Source organism: Hemicordylus capensis, chromosome 4 (assembly GCF_027244095.1).
Source record: "Hemicordylus capensis ecotype Gifberg chromosome 4, rHemCap1.1.pri, whole genome shotgun sequence".
NCBI lineage: Eukaryota > Metazoa > Chordata > Lepidosauria > Squamata > Cordylidae > Hemicordylus > Hemicordylus capensis.
Window position 1 is genome coordinate 195133695 of NC_069660.1, and position 21060 is coordinate 195154754.

The 21060-nt window shown below is 41.5% G+C and overlaps 1 protein-coding gene across 9 annotated transcripts in view; it reads right to left on the reverse strand.

The window, feature by feature from the left end:
- The window catches only part of LOC128322282 (cadherin-10), a 250048-nt gene that overhangs the window by 42037 nt on the left and 186951 nt on the right, over positions 1 to 21060 (reverse strand). For all 9 annotated transcript variants that reach the window (XM_053243247.1, XM_053243244.1, XM_053243246.1 and 6 more), the window contains 3 exons: positions 17478 to 17597; positions 16552 to 16719; positions 4398 to 4585 (listed from right to left, as the gene is read on the reverse strand). In XM_053243247.1, coding sequence (XP_053099222.1) covers positions 4398 to 4585; positions 16552 to 16719; positions 17478 to 17597 — 476 coding nt within the window. The remainder of the gene's footprint in view (positions 1 to 4397; positions 4586 to 16551; positions 16720 to 17477; positions 17598 to 21060) is intronic.

The window sequence follows — 21060 nt, forward strand, 5'->3', positions numbered from 1 at the left end:
ACCCAGGAGTGACAACTGAGAAGGCCCAATCCCAGGTCACTACCAGATGAACTGGTGGCACCCAAAGATGGACCCCTCCTGATTAACTTAATGAGTGGTGGGGATCCTGTAGAGAAAGGCACTTCCTCAGGTAACCCGGACCTAAGCCATTCAGAGCTTTAAAGGTAATGACCGGTACTTTGTAGTTTGCCTGGAAACATATTGGCAGCCAGTGCAACTGTTTAAGAATGGGCATAATATGGTGTCTCCAGGTTACCCCAGAGACCAGTCTGGCTGCTGCATTTTGAACTTTGATGTTTCTGAACTACATACAAAGGCAGCCCTACATAGAGTGCATTGCAGTAGTCCAATCTGGATGTTACCAGATGGTGTATCACTGTTTTCAGGCCATTCTCCTCAAGGAACATGCCAAGTTGTTGTATCAATCACAGCTGATAAAAAGTACTCCTGGCCAGAGCCTCAACCTGAGGCAGCAGGATGTGGCAGCAGGATCAGACCCGGGTCCAAGAGCACTCCCAAGCTATGAACCTGTTCTTTCTGAGGGAGCGTAACCTTGTCCAGAAAAGGTTGTTCTATCTCATCTTGCAGATTATGACCCCCAATGATGAGTGCCTCCATCTTGCTTGGATTCAGCTTCAGTTTATTATCCCTCATTCAGCCCATTACTGCCTGTGGGTAGGCATTTAAGGGGCTGATGCCATTTCCTGATATTGAAGACAAGGAGAAATTGATTTTGGTGTCATTATTCACCCAGCGGTTTCATGTAGCTGTTAAAAAGCATTGGTGACAGAATGGAGCCTTGAGGGACTCCATATAGTAACTCCCATTTTGAAGAGCAACTGTCACCAAGCACCACCATCAGTCTACTACTATTTATATACTGCTTTTCAATAAATCTTTGCAAAGCAGTTTACATAGAAAAATAAATAAATAATAAATAAGATGATTTCCTGTCCTTGAAGGCTCGCAATCTAAACTTAAGGTAGATACCAACAACAGCCACTGGAGGGATGCTGTGCTGGGGATGGATAGGGCCAGTTGCCTGCTAAATATAGGAGAATCACCATTTTAAGATTCACTATAATCACCACTATAATCACCACTATAGATTCTCTATAAATATAGCAATAGCACTGGTAAAACTGCTGCCCTGTAACCAGAAGGTTACAAGTTCGATCCTGACCAGGGGTTCAAGGTTGACTCAGCCTTCCATCCTTCCGAGGTCGGTAAAATGAGTACCCAGAATGTTGGGGGCAATATGCTAAAAATCATTGTAAACCGCTTAGAGAGCTCAGGCTATAGAGCGGTATATAAATGTAAGTGCTAGTGCTATAAATATAAGAGAATCTACCTAAGTCATAGGAGTGGAACCAATACAAAACCATGTCTCCTATCCCCTACTCCTCAGGCAATCCAGAGGGATACTATCGTCAATGGTGTTAAAATCCAGAGAGATCCAAAAGAACCAGCAGAGTAACACTTGCTCTGTCAGTTCCCTGGCAATGTCATCTAAAGGCCAATGGCCATCTCAACCCCATAGCCCACCCTAAAAGCCAGTTTGAAATGGGCCTAGATAATAAGCCTAAATTACACTTTTCTGCAAGGAGCTTTGAAAACAGTTTACACAGCAACAATCTAAAGATTCTTAAACATCTTTTTATCAAAGTTAGCACCCATTTCATCTGTACTCTTCGACAAGTCTTCTAGTCCTCACTGATCAGCTCCTCCTAAATGGAACTCTCAGTGGAGGAAACTGAGACAGACAAGTGGCGAATGCTCTGAGAGTTTCTCCCCATGCTGTGGAAAGTGGGCACCCAATGTTCTAAATTGCTCTGTAAGCTCAGTACTTGCTTCTGCAGACCAGGCTTGAATACAAGAAAAGCAGGGTGTGTGGCTGAAGAAGGCTGCAATGTAACCTACTTCAAAGAGCTAGCATGGTGATTAAAATGAGCTAACTGGAGCAAGGACAAGATGCAAATGTGATAAACAACAATAAAAAATAGATCACTTGGCATCTATTCTACTTGTGCTTTGTCCATCAATTGTAGGAGCAAATAATCAGTCTAAAAACTTTCCTGGTAAACAGGTGATAGCTATGTCCATGTTATAGTTTGGGTCCCCTTTATTTCTCTCTTTCGCACACACATTCGCCTTGAATTTGTGGTTTAAGGCCTACCAAGCTATGCTACAAGACTAAGTTTACAAAAATATGAATTGCTTTTTTAAAAGAAAGAGAGAGAATGAGAATTTAAACTCTAGTGTCAAATATCTGTGCTTAATCCAGTTCATTTACATTGAATTTCATGAATCCAACATCAGAGAAAATTTTGCAAAATATATTTGACATTTTGTCAGCAATTCCTTTTTAAAATGAAAAGAGGAAAAGTTTGGGGTTATAATTAGAATACACTTTTTGTATAGACAAGAGATTGCATTCCCCGATTTCTCTGTGACTTGCAGATGAAAAGTGCTAGCTAATTAATGATTTCCAGGGAAAGAACAGGCTAAGGGAAAGTGCGCTTGTCTGACACTGGAGCAGAGCTTCATTAGCATGCACAATATAACAGAGAGATATCAAAAACGGACCCAAAATGGATTCTGGGAACACCTTTGAATTTATTTCCCTAAAACCTTTAAAGTTAAATTTAAATTAGTACTCATGAAAGATGCCAGACCATCTTGGCACTTAAAAACCTTCTATTTACTCTGAAGTCACACTACATTGGCAACAAATATTCCCCTGTCCCATTATTCTGAGACTCCCCTCCCCTCTCCTGCATCTTAACCTTGTTCTCAAGGATAGCTTTTATGTCTTACATGGTAATTATGTCTCAAACACATCTTCGGGTTTTGGAACAGCAAAGGATAATATATTGCAATAGAACAGTCTGTCCTCCCAGTATTGTTCTGGAGCCACAACATGGTCCTAACATTGTGACAACTGTTAGCAATTTTTCATAAGTACAAATGTGCAAGAAAGTGGGTTCCTTCAAAATTCCTCAAAGGTTTTGCCTGAAAAGGACCTTTCATTGTTGATTTAGATGTTGCTTTTGGCAAAATTTGGTGTAAATCCAGGGATGTGCAAAGGTCTCCTGTGAAATGTGCAATTTTTATTGACATTTTTGGCTTCCTTCCAAATTGCTCAAGCTTTTTCCCTGAGGCAGAACTCCCAATTTTGCTTCAAATTTTGCTTTGGCAAAATGTTGGTGATAGCTCTAAGAGAAGCAGGCTTCTTCTCGTGATACCAAGGTGAAACATTTTGCATTAGAATCCACTTCTTTAATTCTGAATGCAGTGACAGAGTGAAGTTTGTTTCACAGAGTTGTGTAGAATGTCATACTGTTCTCTGTGGTCAAATGTCCCATTGGTGAAAAGAGTCAAAGGTTTGCTTACCAGAACATATTTACCAGTTATTTAGATTATGCAAGAGATCTATACACAAGTGAATTATGGGGTCAAGAAACACAATAAATAACTAGACGAGGCCTAGGTCAAATGAACTCACCAATTTTCTTGAACATTTTTAGCCATGCCAAAATGGCACTCACATGTTTGCTTAAACATGTAAATTGTCTTCACTGTCAGCTTCCCTTATTTGCATTGATAACATTACTAGCATGTAGCCAAATATGACTGATTTACATCCTTGATTCGGGGAATAATCCATGTGATTAATTCAGGAAAGAAGGAGCAGCAGCAGAGGAAGCAATGATACTTCAGCAACAGCAACAGCCGGAGTAGTGGTGACATCAAAGAGTGTTTTTAAAAGGGGGAGATTCATAAAATGTTTTAGGGGAAATGTCTACATTGCCAATATCACTGCCCCCCAAATAAAAACAACTGACTACTCCAAACTGCACAGTCCTCAACTATACCAGTCCTCAAAGTCAACAGCTAATGAACATTCTACAGACTTAAAATATGTTTTTATAAATTTTCCTAAACTTAAGGTAAATATACAAACCTGTTGAAATCAAACAGTACCATGCAGATGGAGAGATTCCCCCAGAGATGTAAGGAATACATTTGCCAGAGAATGTGCTTTTCAACAAATGAACCCAAAAGAAGATACATTGACCTTCCCCAAACATTGTTGTGATGCAAATACGAAAATAAGCTTTAAAAAGCAAATTCCTTCCTCATCCCTGCCCTTGCGTTTAACTAGAAATGAGAAGGAAAAAAAAGGCTGTTGCTATTTATATATCATTGCCTCCCTGTGGCTACCTATTAGTCATTTTGATGCCAATTCTTCTTTTTCTATGCAAAGGAAAGAATTGTGGGATCTAAAATAGAACTGCTTGGTATTTTTTGGCAAGCACTGAACTTTTAATGCCATCACTTCTACAAAACATATGATTCTTCTTAAGCAAATAATGATTAAGAGTAATAGTAGATACCTTTCGCACTGTGATTATGCCTTCCTGTGTGCCCTTCTGACTAACAATGTCAAATGCATCCATTCCATCACCATCAATAATTCGATATTCAAGTTCTGCATTTCTCCCAATGTCTGCATCATTGGCTTTTACACTTCCAATTGCAGTACCAACTGGAGAGGATTCTGAAATACGAAGGTGGACTGTGCCTGCAAATAAAATAAAATAAATTAAATTAATTAAATAAAACGTGGGTGGGTCAGATATTTTTTTAAAAGCTCCGGACAGGCCACAATACATAGCTGGTGGGTTGGGTTTAAGTTGGTTGGTCACAAGTTGTGCAGCAACAAACACCTTGCATAGTATAAGTACAGTCCAAAACCTGATGTCATAATCACAAAAAGTTTGATCTAATTACATGGAGAAATTCATTCTAATCATTTACCTTAATAACAATTGTACTGAATGAACTTGGAATTATTTGTTTGATTTAGGCATGTACACTAACCCCCTGAGAAATTTTACTTCTCTAATAAAGACTTGTGTGACTTTCCTTGAAAATTCTAAGCTCCTTTTTGCAAGCTGGGTGGATAAAAATGATCAGACTCAATATATTTGCCATTGAATTGATACCATGTTGCAACCATATTAAAACACGTGGGCTTTTCTTTATTAAATGTCTGCATAATAATCTGTTCATTGGTTCAAAGTATAAAAGAATTATCAGCACGCAGGTAAGTGATATTGTGAGGGAACCAAACAACTTCAGGCTCAAGGCCATGAGGATTGGGTGGCTCCTCTCCTGTGGCAGAGTCCAATAGCAACACAGGCAATCCCCTATCCCATGGGCTATCCTGCCCAACCTGACGATGCCTGGCCCTGCAGGGCACTCTCAGGTGAAACACGGCCGGTTGGAGTCGTCCTGCGAGACTTTGGAGAGGACCCGTGAGATCTCACAGAAGTTTTGCTAAACTTCTGAGCAAAATCACGGGGCCTTCCTAGATCTTGCAATAACTGCACCACCTGTCAGGAGCTATTTATGAGCCAGACTGCTAAAGGTGAGGGGCCAGAAACAGAAGTGAGCTTGAACTGGCAACAGCTCTGTGACTCAGAGGTTTGAGGTGATGTTGTTGATTCTGGGGCCTCTATAAAGTAACAAAGGCCAAAGAAAAGACTCGGGGCCAGGCCTCTAATCATTAATCTGAGGCAACCAGGCCAAAGCTATACTCTGACTGGCGGGAGACTGCGGTACCCTGAAGCGACAGGATGGATGGTGCCAAAAACCAGAAATTCCCAGATAAAAATGGAAGTTACTCTTTGTTTGAACTATGTACTGGGCTGTTTCCTCCGCCTACAGGGTTGCTAAGCACTTGTGCTGCTTTAACCGTTAAAGAGTTAAAAATCCCTGCACTAAACTACCCTAGTTGATGAGATTGTGCCATAAGATAACTGACCCTAAGCTACTGTTCAAGACAAGTGTTTAGTCCTGGAACATTATTTCTTGACATCCAAATTTTGCCTATACATGCAAACCATTCTCATTCTGAAACTGAGTGAACATGAAAAGTGAAGTCTTCCAGCAAGTCTGTCTAATTAGGCACTAATTGTTCCTGTCATGGCAGTTCGACAGAGGAGGTGCAAATGAGCTCAGGGTAGCGATGTGCACGAACTTGTTCAGAGGCCCTTTTATCGTTGGGCACATGCACGATATGCGTGCACATGGGGGACTTCCTGTCACTTCCGGTCCAATGATGGGATGGAGTGGGAGGGAGGTACTCTGCTGCCCCACCTAACCCTTTTCAAATGTAGCACCAGTAGGAGAAAAGCGGTGGGAGGGGTAAGAACACCCTCCTCTGTCTTTAAATGTTTTTCCCCACCTTCAGACCAGCCCCTGCTGGTTCCATGCACATCCCTAGCTCAGACACCAACTCTTACTTAACCATAGGTAAAGGTCAGCCCCGTTATCTTTAATGGAGAAAATGTTTCCAATAAATGGTCCCAAATTCTGATCACAGGTGATGTTGGAAAACTGACATTTATCTAATAAAGTCATGAATTGTCAAGAGGCTGCCCGTAATTGTCAATAAGTCTTTGTTGCTGATATTAATATATTCTGATAATAAGAGGCTTTCAGTTTCATTAGTCCCCTTGATACATGGTCAAGTCAGCAAATCAGATAAGAGATAAGATCAGTTTAGTGTACAATTTCACATTTGACATGAATTATATTGATTTCTCTTTTTAAAAAGAATCAATAAAGCCTTCAGCACTTCCATGAATCAAGCACTTTTCAGTCCATTTCATGAACCTACCCATTTTGTTTCTCTTGACGTGATATAACCCTTATTAATAAGGAGGCGGGAAAGGGGAAGAATGCTTAATATAAAAACCTGTTGCAGCAGAACATCTATGTTTTTTGTGCATACATTATTGGTGATGTATACATTAATGTATACAGGTATACATTATTGTGAAGGGTCCTAGCAAATACCCTGTCTATGGTAGAGAGAAAGAACTGGTGTTCAAAATAAAAGAAGATACAGAGGGCACCTTCTTAAAATAGGCAGTAGAAACATAAAAACCCTGACGTCTTGGCTACTGTACTATGCACATTAATGTGACCCACACTGCCAATTTGTAAGCAAATGTGTGGAAAAGAAGACTGTGGGCTGCCTCAGTTACTCAGAAAAAACCATTTTTTCCCCACGGGGAAAGGGATACCACATTGAAAGCAATGCTGCTGCAACACTTCAAAGAGCACTAAATTTGCAAAGGGAAAAGGTTAGACTCATAGCTTTGTGCATTACAATAATTACTCACTAAGATTTTAATGATTCAACATTTTAAATTTGGATTTTTAAATTTGATTTTTAAAACTGACCTTGAAAAAGGTTTTTCAGTTGTTTTGTATTGTATTTTGTATTTTTTGGTGTGTTGTGATTTCATGTGTTATGTGTTTTACTTGATGTTTTAATGCTATCTTGTGAGCCACACAGAGAACAATTTGTTATGCTAAGAAATAAAGTTGTTGTTGTTAGTAAGATTTGAGCACTTGATTTAGAATAGGTTAGAATACTGCTTAGCTACCTAATGGCACAGCGGGGAAATGACTTGAATAGCAAGCCAGAAGTTGCAGGTTCAAATCTCTGCTGGTATTCAGACTATGGGAAATACCTATATCAGGCAGCAGCAATATAGGAAGATGCTGAAAGGGATCATCTCATACTATACAGGAGATGGCAATGGTAACCCTCTCCTGTATTCTACCAAAGACAACCACAGGGCTCTGGTTGACAACCACAGGTTGCCAGGAGTCGACACTGACTCAACAGCACACGTTACCTTTAGAGTACTGCTTGACATCCAGAGCAAGAATGGGAGCTTGCAGCTGGCGGCTGTGTTCACTCAGCTGGACGTTTCCCCGTGGCTGCTTTGCCAACAGTGGGAGCTGGACAAGAGATTTTGGGTGATCTTCTCTGCATTGGGAAGCATCCTGTGCCTTCTGAGAGCTAAGTGGATGCAGCTCCCATTGCATTCTCACACTGTTACTCTGAATGTCAGCCACTGAATCACAGTACAAATTCACTCTTAATAACTGTAGGGGAAGAATGGCACTTCAGTCCCCCAATAGCAGAGTAAAACCAGTTTGGTGAGAAAGCAACAAAGCAAGAGGTTTTGAGACAGTTCTTTAGTACTGAAGAACTACAAGGATGTATTTAAAGAAAAAGGTTACAAACAAATGTGAAAAGACCTACAGTTTGAGTTCAGCTGTAGCTCATGGCTGAAGAGACAGATCAAAATAAACAACCATCTCTGAAGGGACAAGATGGAGACTAACACTGGAAGAACAAAAAGCGGAGGAGTCCAGCACTTTTTATCCATGACTTTAATGCGCCCCCCAGTGGTCACTATGAGACATTGCAGCTGAGAGCTGATGCTGCCAGGGTCCTAGCTCCAACAATAACAACATAGTAAGAACATAAGAACAGCCCTGCTGGATCAGGCCAAGGCCTATTTAGTCTAGCATTCTGTTTCACACAATAGCCCACCAGATACCTCTGAGAACTGCTTTATGCTGCTTTATGTGTTCAAAATCCTGAACCTTCCCAGTGATTGCCTGTGTACGCGCATGCATTTTACGTGAATTGTGCTGTAGACCTAGGAGTCTACAGCACAATTCAAAGGTAAAATGCAAGTTTCTCCCTGCTAATTGGGCAAAGAGGCACCTTTCAAAGTGGTGATCCTCTTATATTTAGCAGGAGGAGAGCAATTGATTCTATGCAATCCCAGCACAGCATTTCTATGATGGCTGTTACTGATGTGTGCACTTTGGGGACAGGGAACCATCATATTGTTGTTATTGTTTCTATGTAAACTGCTTTCATATTTTGTTGTTGAGAAGTGGTATATAAATTATCATTATGTTGTTGTTGTTGTTGCTACTGCTGCTGCTGTTATATGACTTTGGTGTGGTGAGTAATTTTATTATTATTATTATTTATTTTATGCAATTTTTATACTGCCCTTCCAAAAATGGCTCAGGGCAGTTTACACAGAGAAATAATAAAAAAGATAAGATGGATCTCTGTCCCCAAAGGGCTCACAATCTATAAGAAACATAAGATAGACACCAGCAACAGTCACTGGAGGTACAGTGCTGGGGGTGGATAGGGCCAGTTACTCTCCTCCTGCTATATGAAGAGAATCACCACATTAAAAGGTGCCTCTTTGCCACGTTAGCAGGGTTTTAGAGCTGAGCAAAGATGGAGGGGGGAGATGCTTTTTATGCAAACTTTTTCCTTCCACTATGATCGCTATCCATTTATTTATTTTTAATTTCTTAAATTTTTAGGCTGGTTTTTGGCAGAAGCTCTCAAAGTAGCACACTCTCAAAATACAATTAAAAATAACAAAATAATAGCACTAAGATAATAAGATAATTCAAAACAAAACAAAAACACCCAACATCAAACTGAAAATCAATAGCAACAGAGCACAGGAGACCCAAACTAAAACCAAACATTTGGTGGGGAGGCAATAATAAGCCATGCTGAAGTTGATTTTTATCCACCTCTTCAGGCTAGCAGGGAAGGAGCTAGATGGGTTTACCGTGGGTGGAAGTTTCAAAGTTCAGGTGCCATGACCAAGAGGCCCTGTCGTGTGTACCGGCTGCATCTGTGATGGTGGTGCAACACAGAGCAGATCTCAAAGGGTTAGCAGGATTATATGACAACAGGCAGTACTCTAGGAATCCTGGACCCAACTGTTTAGGGCTTTAAAGATGAGAGCCATAACTTGGAAGCATACCAAGAGCCAACGAGAATCAAATAGCAGTTTTGTCACTCTAAATAAGAGGTGCCCATCAGCAGCTGACAGCTACAGCAGCAGCAGTTTCTAAATGGAAAGTGCTAGACCTGCCTTCTTTAGAAACAAGTGCAGTAAGGCAAAACTGTGCAAAGGCACCCCTAGCCACTGTTATCACCTAACCTGGAGCATAAGGAAGAATTTGTGATTTAAGGTCTGCAAAATTGACCAAGCTATACCACAAGACTAATTCTACAAAAATACAAATTGCTTTTTAAAAAGAGAGAGAAAGAGAATGAGAATGTAAACTCTAATATCGAATATCTGTGCTTAATCCAGTTCATTAAAGGTTAAGTGTGCCATCGAGTCAGTGTCGACTCTTGATGACCACAGAGCCATGTGGTCCATACAGGAGGGGTTTACCACTGCCATCTCCCGTGCAGTATGAGATGATGCCTTTTAGCATGTTCCTATATCACCTCATGCTTGCTAGGCAAGTCATTTCCCACTGCACTATTAGGTGGCTTATCTACAGTTGTAAAAATGGCCTCTTCCTAATGAGCATTCTTCCTCCAGTAACATGTCAAAGTGTTCCCCTCATGACTCATGGCTATCATGCTGAACATTTCCATCCCACTCTACTATCCTGAAAGATGCTTGGGGCCCATGGTGATGACAGGATGATGGGGGCAAGTCACACAATGAGTACTGGTTCTATTACTTGACGTTGGCACCATTTATTATGGCATTCCTGTGGCAGTTCTTAAGCAGTTCCAGATCTTGGTAAACAGCTAATGAGAGTATAAAAATATATAACAGTGACTAGGAAGGATTCACTCTCACATTTAGAACAGCAACCTTGAATTCTGATACTAGAAAAATTTAGACAAAAGGTAGGATGACAATTCAGATACTACCACAATAAAAGTCATCCTGTTGTTTTTGCCTCTTTCACTCTGTGGGTCCAGACACATAATCCTGAATTCAGCTGGATTGTGGGCCAGGAAATGAAGTTCCTTCTCTCTGTCCTTGCAGGTTTCAATATTTTTAGTCTCGGTGCTTCGGGAGCTATCTGAGGGTTGCAGCTTGCTTCTGCTGGCAGTTGTGTGAAATATTTAGTGTCACATTCATCACTATCAATGGTCACTGGAAATGCTTAGCAAAATATGCCAGGTGAAAGCCCCAAGCATCAGGCTGCATTCATGGAAAACAATGGAGGTGGCTATTTGATTCACAAATCACCTGGAATCTCCTTTTGAAAGACAGCTCTGGAACCAAAATCCCTCTCATATGTCATTTCAGTGGAATGGGAGCTGCATCCTGTGACTTTGTCACATCCCACTATGATAACGTTTTGAAATTGGAACCACATAAATTGGGCAAATCACATAGTCCTTCCTGTCCAAACAAATCCATTCCTTTCAGGCAGCTGAGTCAACAATTTTTGGGAAGACTCCGGGTGACTAGCTCCACCCATGCATTGCTGGCTTCTAAATATTCATAGCATGGGACAAAGGCACCAAAAAGTGCAGCAATGTATGAAGGGGCTTCAAGAGTCAAAGGAAACACAATCATCTGAGATTAACATGCCAATAACATTTAAATAGAAGCAAAAAAGCATTGCTGCAATATTAGCTGCATTTGTTCAGCAGCTACAAAAGAGGGTGAGGACACCAAACACTGATGCAAAACAGACTGTTAGAGGCACACTGAAGATTTATTGAATAAAAAATCAGGGCCATTGTCAGGGGTTGGCTGCGTTGGGCACAAGGACCAAGGGCCCACCAAGCCAACTCCTGAAGAAGGAGCATGCCTGCTACTTTCCTACTCATCCCCATGGCTCCTAGCACCAGGAATGTAATTGGGTCACAGTTCTCCTTCACTAGCACTACTAGGGTGGTGGCACTAAAGGAAATTGTATCTGCCACACAATTAGCTTTCCTAAAGTTGAACATGCTAGGGAGACAATAAGGAACCAGTGGGCACTTCTGCTGTTCCTCCACTCCCCTACTTGGCACTGAAAAAAGCTAACTGGGCACCACTGGGGGAGAGGGGAAAACATGCACCATTGAGAAGCCCAGCTCAGGGCTTTGGCTGTGGACCCCGCACCTGGTGCTGGACATGAAAAAAATATCCACAATCCAATTGTATTTTTGGCCTATGCAGGCCTTTATGGGTGGTGTGTGTGTGTATGTAAAAAATTAAAATTATTGAAGGAGTCTAACCACATACATATTTCAAGAACACAACAGTAAAACTCTTGTACACAGTGGTAAAAATCATGCGTCCTGAACTAACAAGGGCTTCTAAAAATGTTCACAAAAAGATTTGAAAATGCCCAGATGATTAACAAGTATAACAACACAAACATTGAGGAAGCGAAAAAAGGAACATAGAGTTTACAATCTTATATAGAAAGGGATTGCAACCTCTTTATCAAGGCATGCAAGCCTTTCTAAGAAAAATAAAAGAGGGAACTCGATATACTCATCTTAGAGATATTACAAACACAGTCTATAGAGAGTGCCCTTGTGCTTTTTCAATCTGCATATTGTGATATCTGCTAAACATTTAGGCATGTTTAAGCCTTCTTTGTGGTGAATATTTTTAGAAGCCCTTACAAGTTCAATTTTTATAAACATGCCCAAGGCTGAATATTATTTTAACTTGTTTTTTAAAAGTGTCCATGTTTAATTTCCTGCAATGAGGATTTTCTCCCACAGCACCCATAAATATCCATCCAAAAAAAACCCCTGCAGTGCCCAAATTGCAGTGGGACTGTGGATATATAGATTTCTATGTATAATACTCTGCTTTGCATTATATTATACAAACATCTGTAGAAATCAACCTACAAGATCAGTTATACTACACATTAAGGCAAAATATCACCTCATATAGCCTTCTGCAGTAGATCCTAAACTTAGCTATTAAGAATAGCAAGGCATAGAACAGAACAGAATTTAAATCCACAGGACAGCTGGGTATGATACTATAGATACAGAGATAGAGATAGATAGGATTATATATATATATATATATATATATATATATATATATATATATATATATATATATATATATGAATGACAAAGGGTTGTGTTCGTTTGTACATATTAAAGTTAACAAGTCAAAAGAATTATACTGGAAAGCACAAGTCAAACAGAAAGTGACACACAAATGCAAAGTTCAAAAAAGGGTGTGGTAAAACACTTGAACAGTCCAAGGATACCTCTCAAGTCTATTTTTGAACTTGGTGTCAATAATATTACTCTTTAGGCAATGTGAAGTTTGTGCAGTAAGATAAAATGGACTCTGTGTTACAAATAAAATTAACTAAACTGAATTTCATGATGAACTTTGGAAAATTCAAGTTTTGCTTTGCAAAGGTGAAAGGGGTGGTGAATATTACTCTGTGTTTGAACTGGATAATGAGGAAAGTGGGACACAAGATAATATATCGAACAAATAAACCTACATACACACTGAAAAACTGGCAATCTGCCTCCCCTACCAAAGGAACAGAAAGCATTCATTTGCCTTCTTTCATTTCCATCTGATGACTGAAACAATTTTCAAGCTAGGAAGAGGAAGGGGAGGGCATGTTTAAAAGTATGTCTCTGGTCATAAATAGGCACAAAAGAAAAGTGGTTTCCTATACTTTTAATAGCTGTGTACAGGAGATAATTCTAGTAAATGCTGCTTGACCTACATGGATAAGAAAAACTGCCTGCTGCATTCCCTTTCATATCCATCTATAAAATATATAGGGAATTTTTTCAGGTATGCATCCAATCATCCAACCCCGAAACTTATTTTCTCATTTTTCCCCCAACATGAACCTTAGGGGGCAACTGATGCAAGTTCCCATGCCAAATCATGAACTTTATTTACTGTATTTTACGGACTATAAGACGCTACGGACTATAAGATGCACCTTAATTTTAATCCAGTTTTTCAGAGTTTTAACATATTAAACTGTTAAAACATATAAGACGCTCCTGAATTTTGGCAGATATTTTTTGAGGAAAAAAGTGAGTCTTATAGTCCATAAAATACGGTAGTCATAACTAAAGGTGTTCTAACTGTGTGAACTCAAAAGCTATGAATGCATAACTGCAATCCAGCACAGTTGGTTTCATTTCTGCTTAGTGATGGTACTGGAATTCATAACTGGGGCAAGGTTGGAAATGAAACCTCCATTTTGGAAACAGTGAGCCATTATGAGCGGAACCCAAGCCCTCGTGGGCTCTGATAGGGGTGTGCAAACTGGCTTGACATTGAGCCAGTTCAACATTGAGCCGGTTCAGTTTGATGGCTTGGGGTCAAACCAAACCACCCTCTGTTCGGCCCGACCCCAGACCGAACACCCCTGAATGTTGAGGGGGTTCGCAAACTTCTTTTAGTTAAATTTTTTTACCCCCCTTGGAGAGTTCCTGGAGGTGGCGGTGGGGTGTCCGGTGAGGTTCCCCCTCCCCCGCCGGCTGTCCTCATGCCCCCCTCTGGCCGGTTCGGCTGCTCTTCAGCCAGTTTTCTGCCTTCTCCCAGTGGTCTGGTGGCCATTTTGGATGCTGTGCACCTGTGCACTTGGCCTCTGCGTTGGGGCAGGGGAAACTCTGTGGGAAACCCCCCCCCCCCACTGCCTCCAGGAACTCTTCCAAGTGGAGTAAGGTTAAAAATTTATTTATTTATTTATTTATTTATTTGTTTGTTTAAGAAGTTCCTAACACACACACCCCAGATGCTAGACCAAACTGGCCCTGTTGGGTCCGAGGCCGGTCCGGAACCAAACTGAACCAGGCCAGCTGGTTCTGTGCACATCCCTAGGCTCTGAGATTGGTTTGTAATCGTTTTCCCCAGCACTAATATTCACTACAACTAGGTAGTCTTCCCCGCAAGTAATTCTCTCCAATTTCCCAAAACCTTCTCAAGCAAAGTGGGTGGGTGGTGTTGGGGGCTTCATTGCCCTCAACGCCAACCACCTTAAGGCTCAGGAAGAGTCAACTGGTTCCAGGAAATAAGAAAAGTGGAGTTCCCCATGTCTCTCTACTTAATAGATTGAGTTGCAAGGCACTAGAAATTCCATTTCTGTGGCTCTCTATAAGCAGCAGACTCTTTTGTGCATTACTAAAAGAATGCAGGTGCAAATACAGCCCTGTTCAGATGTTAGGTTCAATGCATGTGTAATCTGTGAATAGTGTATGTTCATACAGATTGTTATACACATACAGATATTTACAGCTTAAGTTCAATGCAAGGAGCAAGTATGCAGCTTGGGGGTATTACTGGACCCGGCTCTGCTTTCGGAAGCTCAGGTGGAGGCAGTAGCCAGGGGTGCCTTTGCACGGCTTTGGCTAGTGCACCAGCTGCGTCCCTTTCTCAAGACGGCAGATCTGAGGACAGTTACCCATGCCTTAGTCACATCATGGCTAGATTACTGTAACGTGCTATACGTGGGGCTGCCCTTGAAGAATATCAGGAAACTGCAGCTAGTGCAAAATGCGGCAGCAAGGGTTTTATCTGGAGCTGCCCGGTGGGAGCACATCACACCCATTTTGAAAGAGCTGCACGGGCTACCAGTTTGTTTCCGGGTCCAATTCAAGGTGCTGGTTTTGACCTTTAAAGCCCTTAACAGTTTGGGCCCGGGATACCTGAGGGATCGCCTGCTCCCAAGGGTTGCTGCCCGCTTGACGAGGTCATCTGAGGGGGCTCTGCTTCAAGTGCCGACGATTAGGGAGGCTTGGTTGTCATGCACGCAGGACGACATGTTAAATTGTGGCTTTTTACCCAGGCTTTTATATGATTGTCTCTGCTGCTGCTCTTTGTACTTTGTACTTTGTATTGCTTTTATGCTTGTGTTTTAAATTGTTTATCAGATTTGTTTTATATTTTTAGCTTAATATTTTAATTGTGTCTTTTTTACAATCTTGTTTTTAAATTTTCCTGTAAACTGCCTTGCGATTGTTTTAATGAAAAGGTGGTTTATGAATTTAACAATACATACATACATACATACATACATACATGCACGTATAGGATAAGCTTCCTTTTTGCCTATCTTTGAGTGGCCTGTTCTTTGAGGGGCCTATTCTCAGGTACACTTTCAAAACAGGCATGGGCAGTCATTCATAGAAAAACATGTGCATGTGTACCGATACCCTCATGTATGTACCATTTGAGGGTAAGTTTTGGGAAAGTGGGAGACTACGGTGAGCTCCTGTGGGCTTGGATTTCCGGAGCTTTCTCAGAAAAAGAAAGCTCCAAGATTTACCCAGAACTCCCAAAGAAAGCTCAGAAAAGCTCAGAACTAATTACATGGCAAGCCAGAAGGAGCTCACCCTTCACTATTTACACCCCAGTCATTCTAATGGGATTTCATTGCCTATAACCGTGCATTGGATTATGGCCTTACATCTCCAAATCTTACATTTAAAAAAGTAGCTTCTGCCCTAAGGCTGGTTGTTTCCTGCTTCAACATTTAATCAGGGAGTCAATTGTACACATTATGCTTTGAGGTTTTTTTTAAAAAATCCATTGATAAAATTACTAAACAACAGTAACAGCAGAACATTGTTTCCTTAAAGCTCTTATGATCCCCCATTCTCATTCCCCCCATTTCCAAATACTGAGAACTATCCCAGGTTTTCTGCAGCTGTTCTGTGTGACTGTTTGTTTGTTTATCCCCTGAACAAAGACAGTCCTGTAACATTTAATTTTTGCCTTTAATAACACTGAATAAATCAGTGTATAAGCCTTTTGTTTGTGGGTGCCCCATAATCTAGATTTGCTTTAAATTAAACCAGATGGCGGTTGCCTAACTCTTTTATTCTGATGCTTTTGTAGTGCAGAAGGGCTATTAAGGGAAGCTTACTCTGGGGGAATCGAGGCGGATTGTCGTTTACATCAGTCAGGGTGATGTTCACTGTCGTGGTCCCCGATAATCCACCCATCTGGCCTCCCATGTCTTTTGCCTGGATAACGACTTGGTACTGCTCTCTGTTTTCCCTGTTCATGTTTGGTAGAGCTGTCCTGATGATGCCTTGAAAGAAAACAAGCAAGCATTTACTAACCATCGCTACACTGCTGGCATTCACAATTCTACAACAATGCATGCATTTCTTTAGACTTCCAGCTCTACGACACACACACACACACGTTTGAAGAATGTGCCAATTATAACATTATAAATACTTTTTAAAAAAGAAACAACTAAAAGATTAGTCAACGCAATAAGAAATCACAAACAAGTATCTGAGCCAATCATCTTGAGCCGAATGAGGTTGTAGAATTCTGAGCTGTACAACTGCAGACTGTGGGTGGGTGGCCATTTGTTTGAATTCTCCCTTATGTACAAAACCTCCTTGTATGTAGTGAGCTAGTACATCAGACTGAAAGGTTTAGAATGGCCCAATCCCTCATGAGCAAGTGTAGTAGATACAGGGAACTCTTTATATAGGAAGAGGGAAAATTCAAAAGTGCAGCTTCCCACTTGCAGTCTGAAGTAACAGAAACCAGAAATCTACTGCCTCATTTTGCATATTGTGTAGAATGGCTTGTAGATTACATTTCATTTTCTTTCCATTCATCTTTTCCCCCCATGCAAACATAACACATGTAGCCTTTCTTCAGGTTGAACAATTACATTGCATGTTCACATTTATCCCACATCAAGGTTTTTAAAGTTATCGAAGTGTGGCATGCAGCTGGAGGATTTTCATGGTTTCTTTGTGTCTTTAAGCTCCTCACAACGCATAAGACCTACGTGAGATATAGAAAAACAAGAACTCTATTCCCAACCTGTTTCTGGCTCCACAGAGAAGTATGGTTGGCCTTGGAGGATACTGTAAATGATTCTGGCACTGTTTCCATAAGAGGGGTCATCGGCATCTGTGGCTGTGACTTGCACTACGGAAGTACCTAGAGGACACATATGGAATGTAGTTTTGCACCATGTCAGCAATGAAAAGCACCACACATTTCTTTCAAAGCAATCCTGCTAAGCCTTCTGCTAATGGAAACCAACATATCCAAACATCAGTATTTATTTATATTTTGTCCAGAGAACCAAGGGCTGTGAGGAGTTGTACTACCTCAATCCCACCAAGAACACCAGCAAAGGAAGATCAGACTGGCCCCAGGTGGAAGGCCTGTCAACAACTCAGTTGCCTGAGGGAAATGCCTGTTAACAACTCTGTTCCTTGTTCAGAAACTGCCAGACCGATCTCCTTCCTCTGCCAGTTACTTCCATTCCCCTTCCCTGGTGTTTCTTGTTTTCAAGTTTGTAAGCCTGAGGGCAGGACGTTCACCTTATTTTCATTTAGGTACAGTGCTTGCCAGCAGCACTCTGAACTGAATTTTAATGGTTGTGAGCCATTTTGGGGAGACTATCGGGCTGTTCACATGACTACATGGGTGGAGAAGGCAGGGTTCAACCTACCTTTGCCCAGATGACCTTTTGCAGCCTGTATGGCATGTAAGTCATGCACCCCACACAACTAGTGCTGATGTCTGCGCTGGTAAACAGAGGTCGGAACTCATTGTCCCAGCCTCCAGGAATCCCACAGTGCACTGCTGGCCTAGAGCGCCTGTCTCTGTGTCAGTGTGAGCTGCAAGCAGCTCGTGCTGACACACAATCCAGAGCTAGGGTTAAGGGTGTGTTTGTGCCCTTAACCTCAGCTAAGAGCTGGGCTGTGGCACTGGGTTTGGCACCACAGGACCACCAAAATGCATGTGGATCCTGGCAGGACTCATGGACAGCCAAGCCCAGGCTTGGCTGATTGTAAGAACAGCCTCTAGTTTGTCTGGAAAATAGGGCAAAGTATAGCACAAATCAATACATAAGCATTTATTTTTTATTCATATAACTGATAGAAGAACAACATGCAAAAAGAAATGATAGTGGAGAGAATAAGCCCCATCCTGCCAGGTCCCTAGCAAAAAGAAGATAGAATTTGGCAGGGGAAAACACATCATGACAAGCCTCTACAAAATGCGTATGATTGCTCAGGCATATCCTAGGCATAGCTTATTTGACACAGTCTGGTTTTTTAATGAATTACCCTAGGAACACAGGAAGCTGCCTTATACTCAGAGCTGTCCTTAGGGCAGGGCAAGCAGGGCGACTGCCCCAGGCCCCGCTCTTTTAACCCTCATTAGAATTACTGATTGATTGATTGATTGATTTGATTTGATTTGTATACCGCCCTTCTAAAATGGCAAAATGAATTAAAACCGCCAGGGCTCTCTAAGGACACCCCTGCTTATACTGAGTCAGACCATTTGTCCATCTATCTTGGGATTGTCTACACTGATTGACAGCAGCTCTCCAAGGTTTCAGGCAGGAATCCCAGCACTCCCTGATGATTCCAGGGATTGAAAACAGGCCCTTCTACATGCAAAACTGATGCTTTACCACTAAGCTACAGTCCTACCGCACTCCATAACATATAGAGGTTAGGGAGGTTTCACTTGCTTGTTTCAAGCAAACTGCATTTTTAAAATGAACTGCCATGTTATAATTAAGGTGGATTCACCACATTTGCGATATCAGGCTGTGGAGTCCTCTCTGGTCCTAGACGCTATACCAGCAGAAACAAAGAGTTAGGGATGTACACGGAAATGGCGGGGGCTGATTCGAAGGTCGGGGGATACCTTTATGCATGGGGAGTGTGCTCTTATCCCTTCCACTGTGTTCCCCCCACCAGCACTGCACTTTAAAAGGGTCCATTCCCTCGTTTGACTAGAAGTGACAGGAAGTACCCCGCACACACATGCATGTTGGCACGAGTGGATGCACATTGTGCATGCCCAGTGTGTGCACGAGTGAGCGCAACATGTGTGTGCACACACCCAACATGCACACACCCTGCTTCCAGTCACTTCGGGTCCGATGAAGGAACAGGGCATCAGAGAGGTACGCTGTTGCCCCACCAGATCCTTTTAAAGTGCAGCGCCAGTGGGGGCAACATGGTGGGAGGAGTAAGAGCATCCTCCCCCGCCCTTAAAGGTATCTCTCTGCCTTTGAACCAGCTGAACTGCCGGTCATTCGAACCTGTTTGGAGGCCCATAAAAGGGCCTCCGAACGGGTTCATGCACATCCCTACAAAGAGTCTGTTACCAATATAATCAGAAGTGGCAGCAAATTGCATCATTACCAAAGGAAGCAAATGTGAAGTTGAAGTTCTCAGAGTTCTGCTTTTCCCTAGCTTGATGGGATCAATGTGTGTACTGCATCCCATCCTAAGTGTGCATATACAAAAACGGAGTCAGCCCTCAGTTCTCCAGTTCAAAGACACCAGATTTTCTCCATAATTGTTCTGTGTTGTTGCAAAACCGTATTAGCATTGGGTCAAAACAATACTCTGTACATTTTTTCTGGAAGACTGTTGTCATTGATGACCATTTTGACCTTTTTTTTTGACTATTTTGATGTCTGTGAAAATGTTTATTCATTTGCATCAACCTCATTCTTTCATTTGGCTTACATGCCCCTCAGTGATGAGACCATGCAGCAAAATATGAAATGCTACACAGAAACAGCAACCCATTCATTCGATTTGTGATGGTAGACATGCCATATGAGTCATCCAATAAGCACTGCTCTTGCTCTCAAATGATTTTGTTTGACACCACATCACATAGCCAAATCTGATTGGCTCAAGAAAGAAGGAAGAAGGCTTCCAGGAAGAAGGATGCAACAAGCAGGAGAACTTCCAGCAAACTAGAGAACAATTACAGTGAACATGATTTTTAAAAGGGGATATTCTCACCATTAACTGAGCATCTGGGAATCAATTCTAACACATCTTCAAAATCTTTATTTTTAACCTTCAAATCAGAATGACAGCATATTTGGTACCACTAAATAACAGTCCAACCATACCTCAACATGGTATAACAGTATAAGTTTACTTATGCCGGCTAACACAGCTCTGGCCTGGAGAATGACCTGGCCACCTACCCCAGTATTTTTTTGGCCAAAAAAATTTATGGATCAACTCGAAAATGCAAGAGACTTTGATTGGAAAATTTTTAACACCCACCCTCCCGCCATTGCTGATGTAGTTTCTAGCGAAAAGATATCTTTGCGCTGTTCGAAGTTTTTTAAAATGGGAACATGGAATGTTAATGGGTTCGAAGTTTTTTAAAATGGGAACATGGAATGTTAATGGGTTAAATCTAGGAAAGGTGAGCATTGTGAAGAATGAAATGAATTGGCTTAACATCAGTATACTAGGGATCAGTTAAATTCACTGGATTGGAAGTGGGTTTTTCAACACTGATGATCATATTGTGTACTACTCTGGCAATGATACCATCAGAAGAAGAGGAGTGGGTTTTATAATTCAGGAAAAAAGTGGGGAGAAATGTAGAAAGTTTC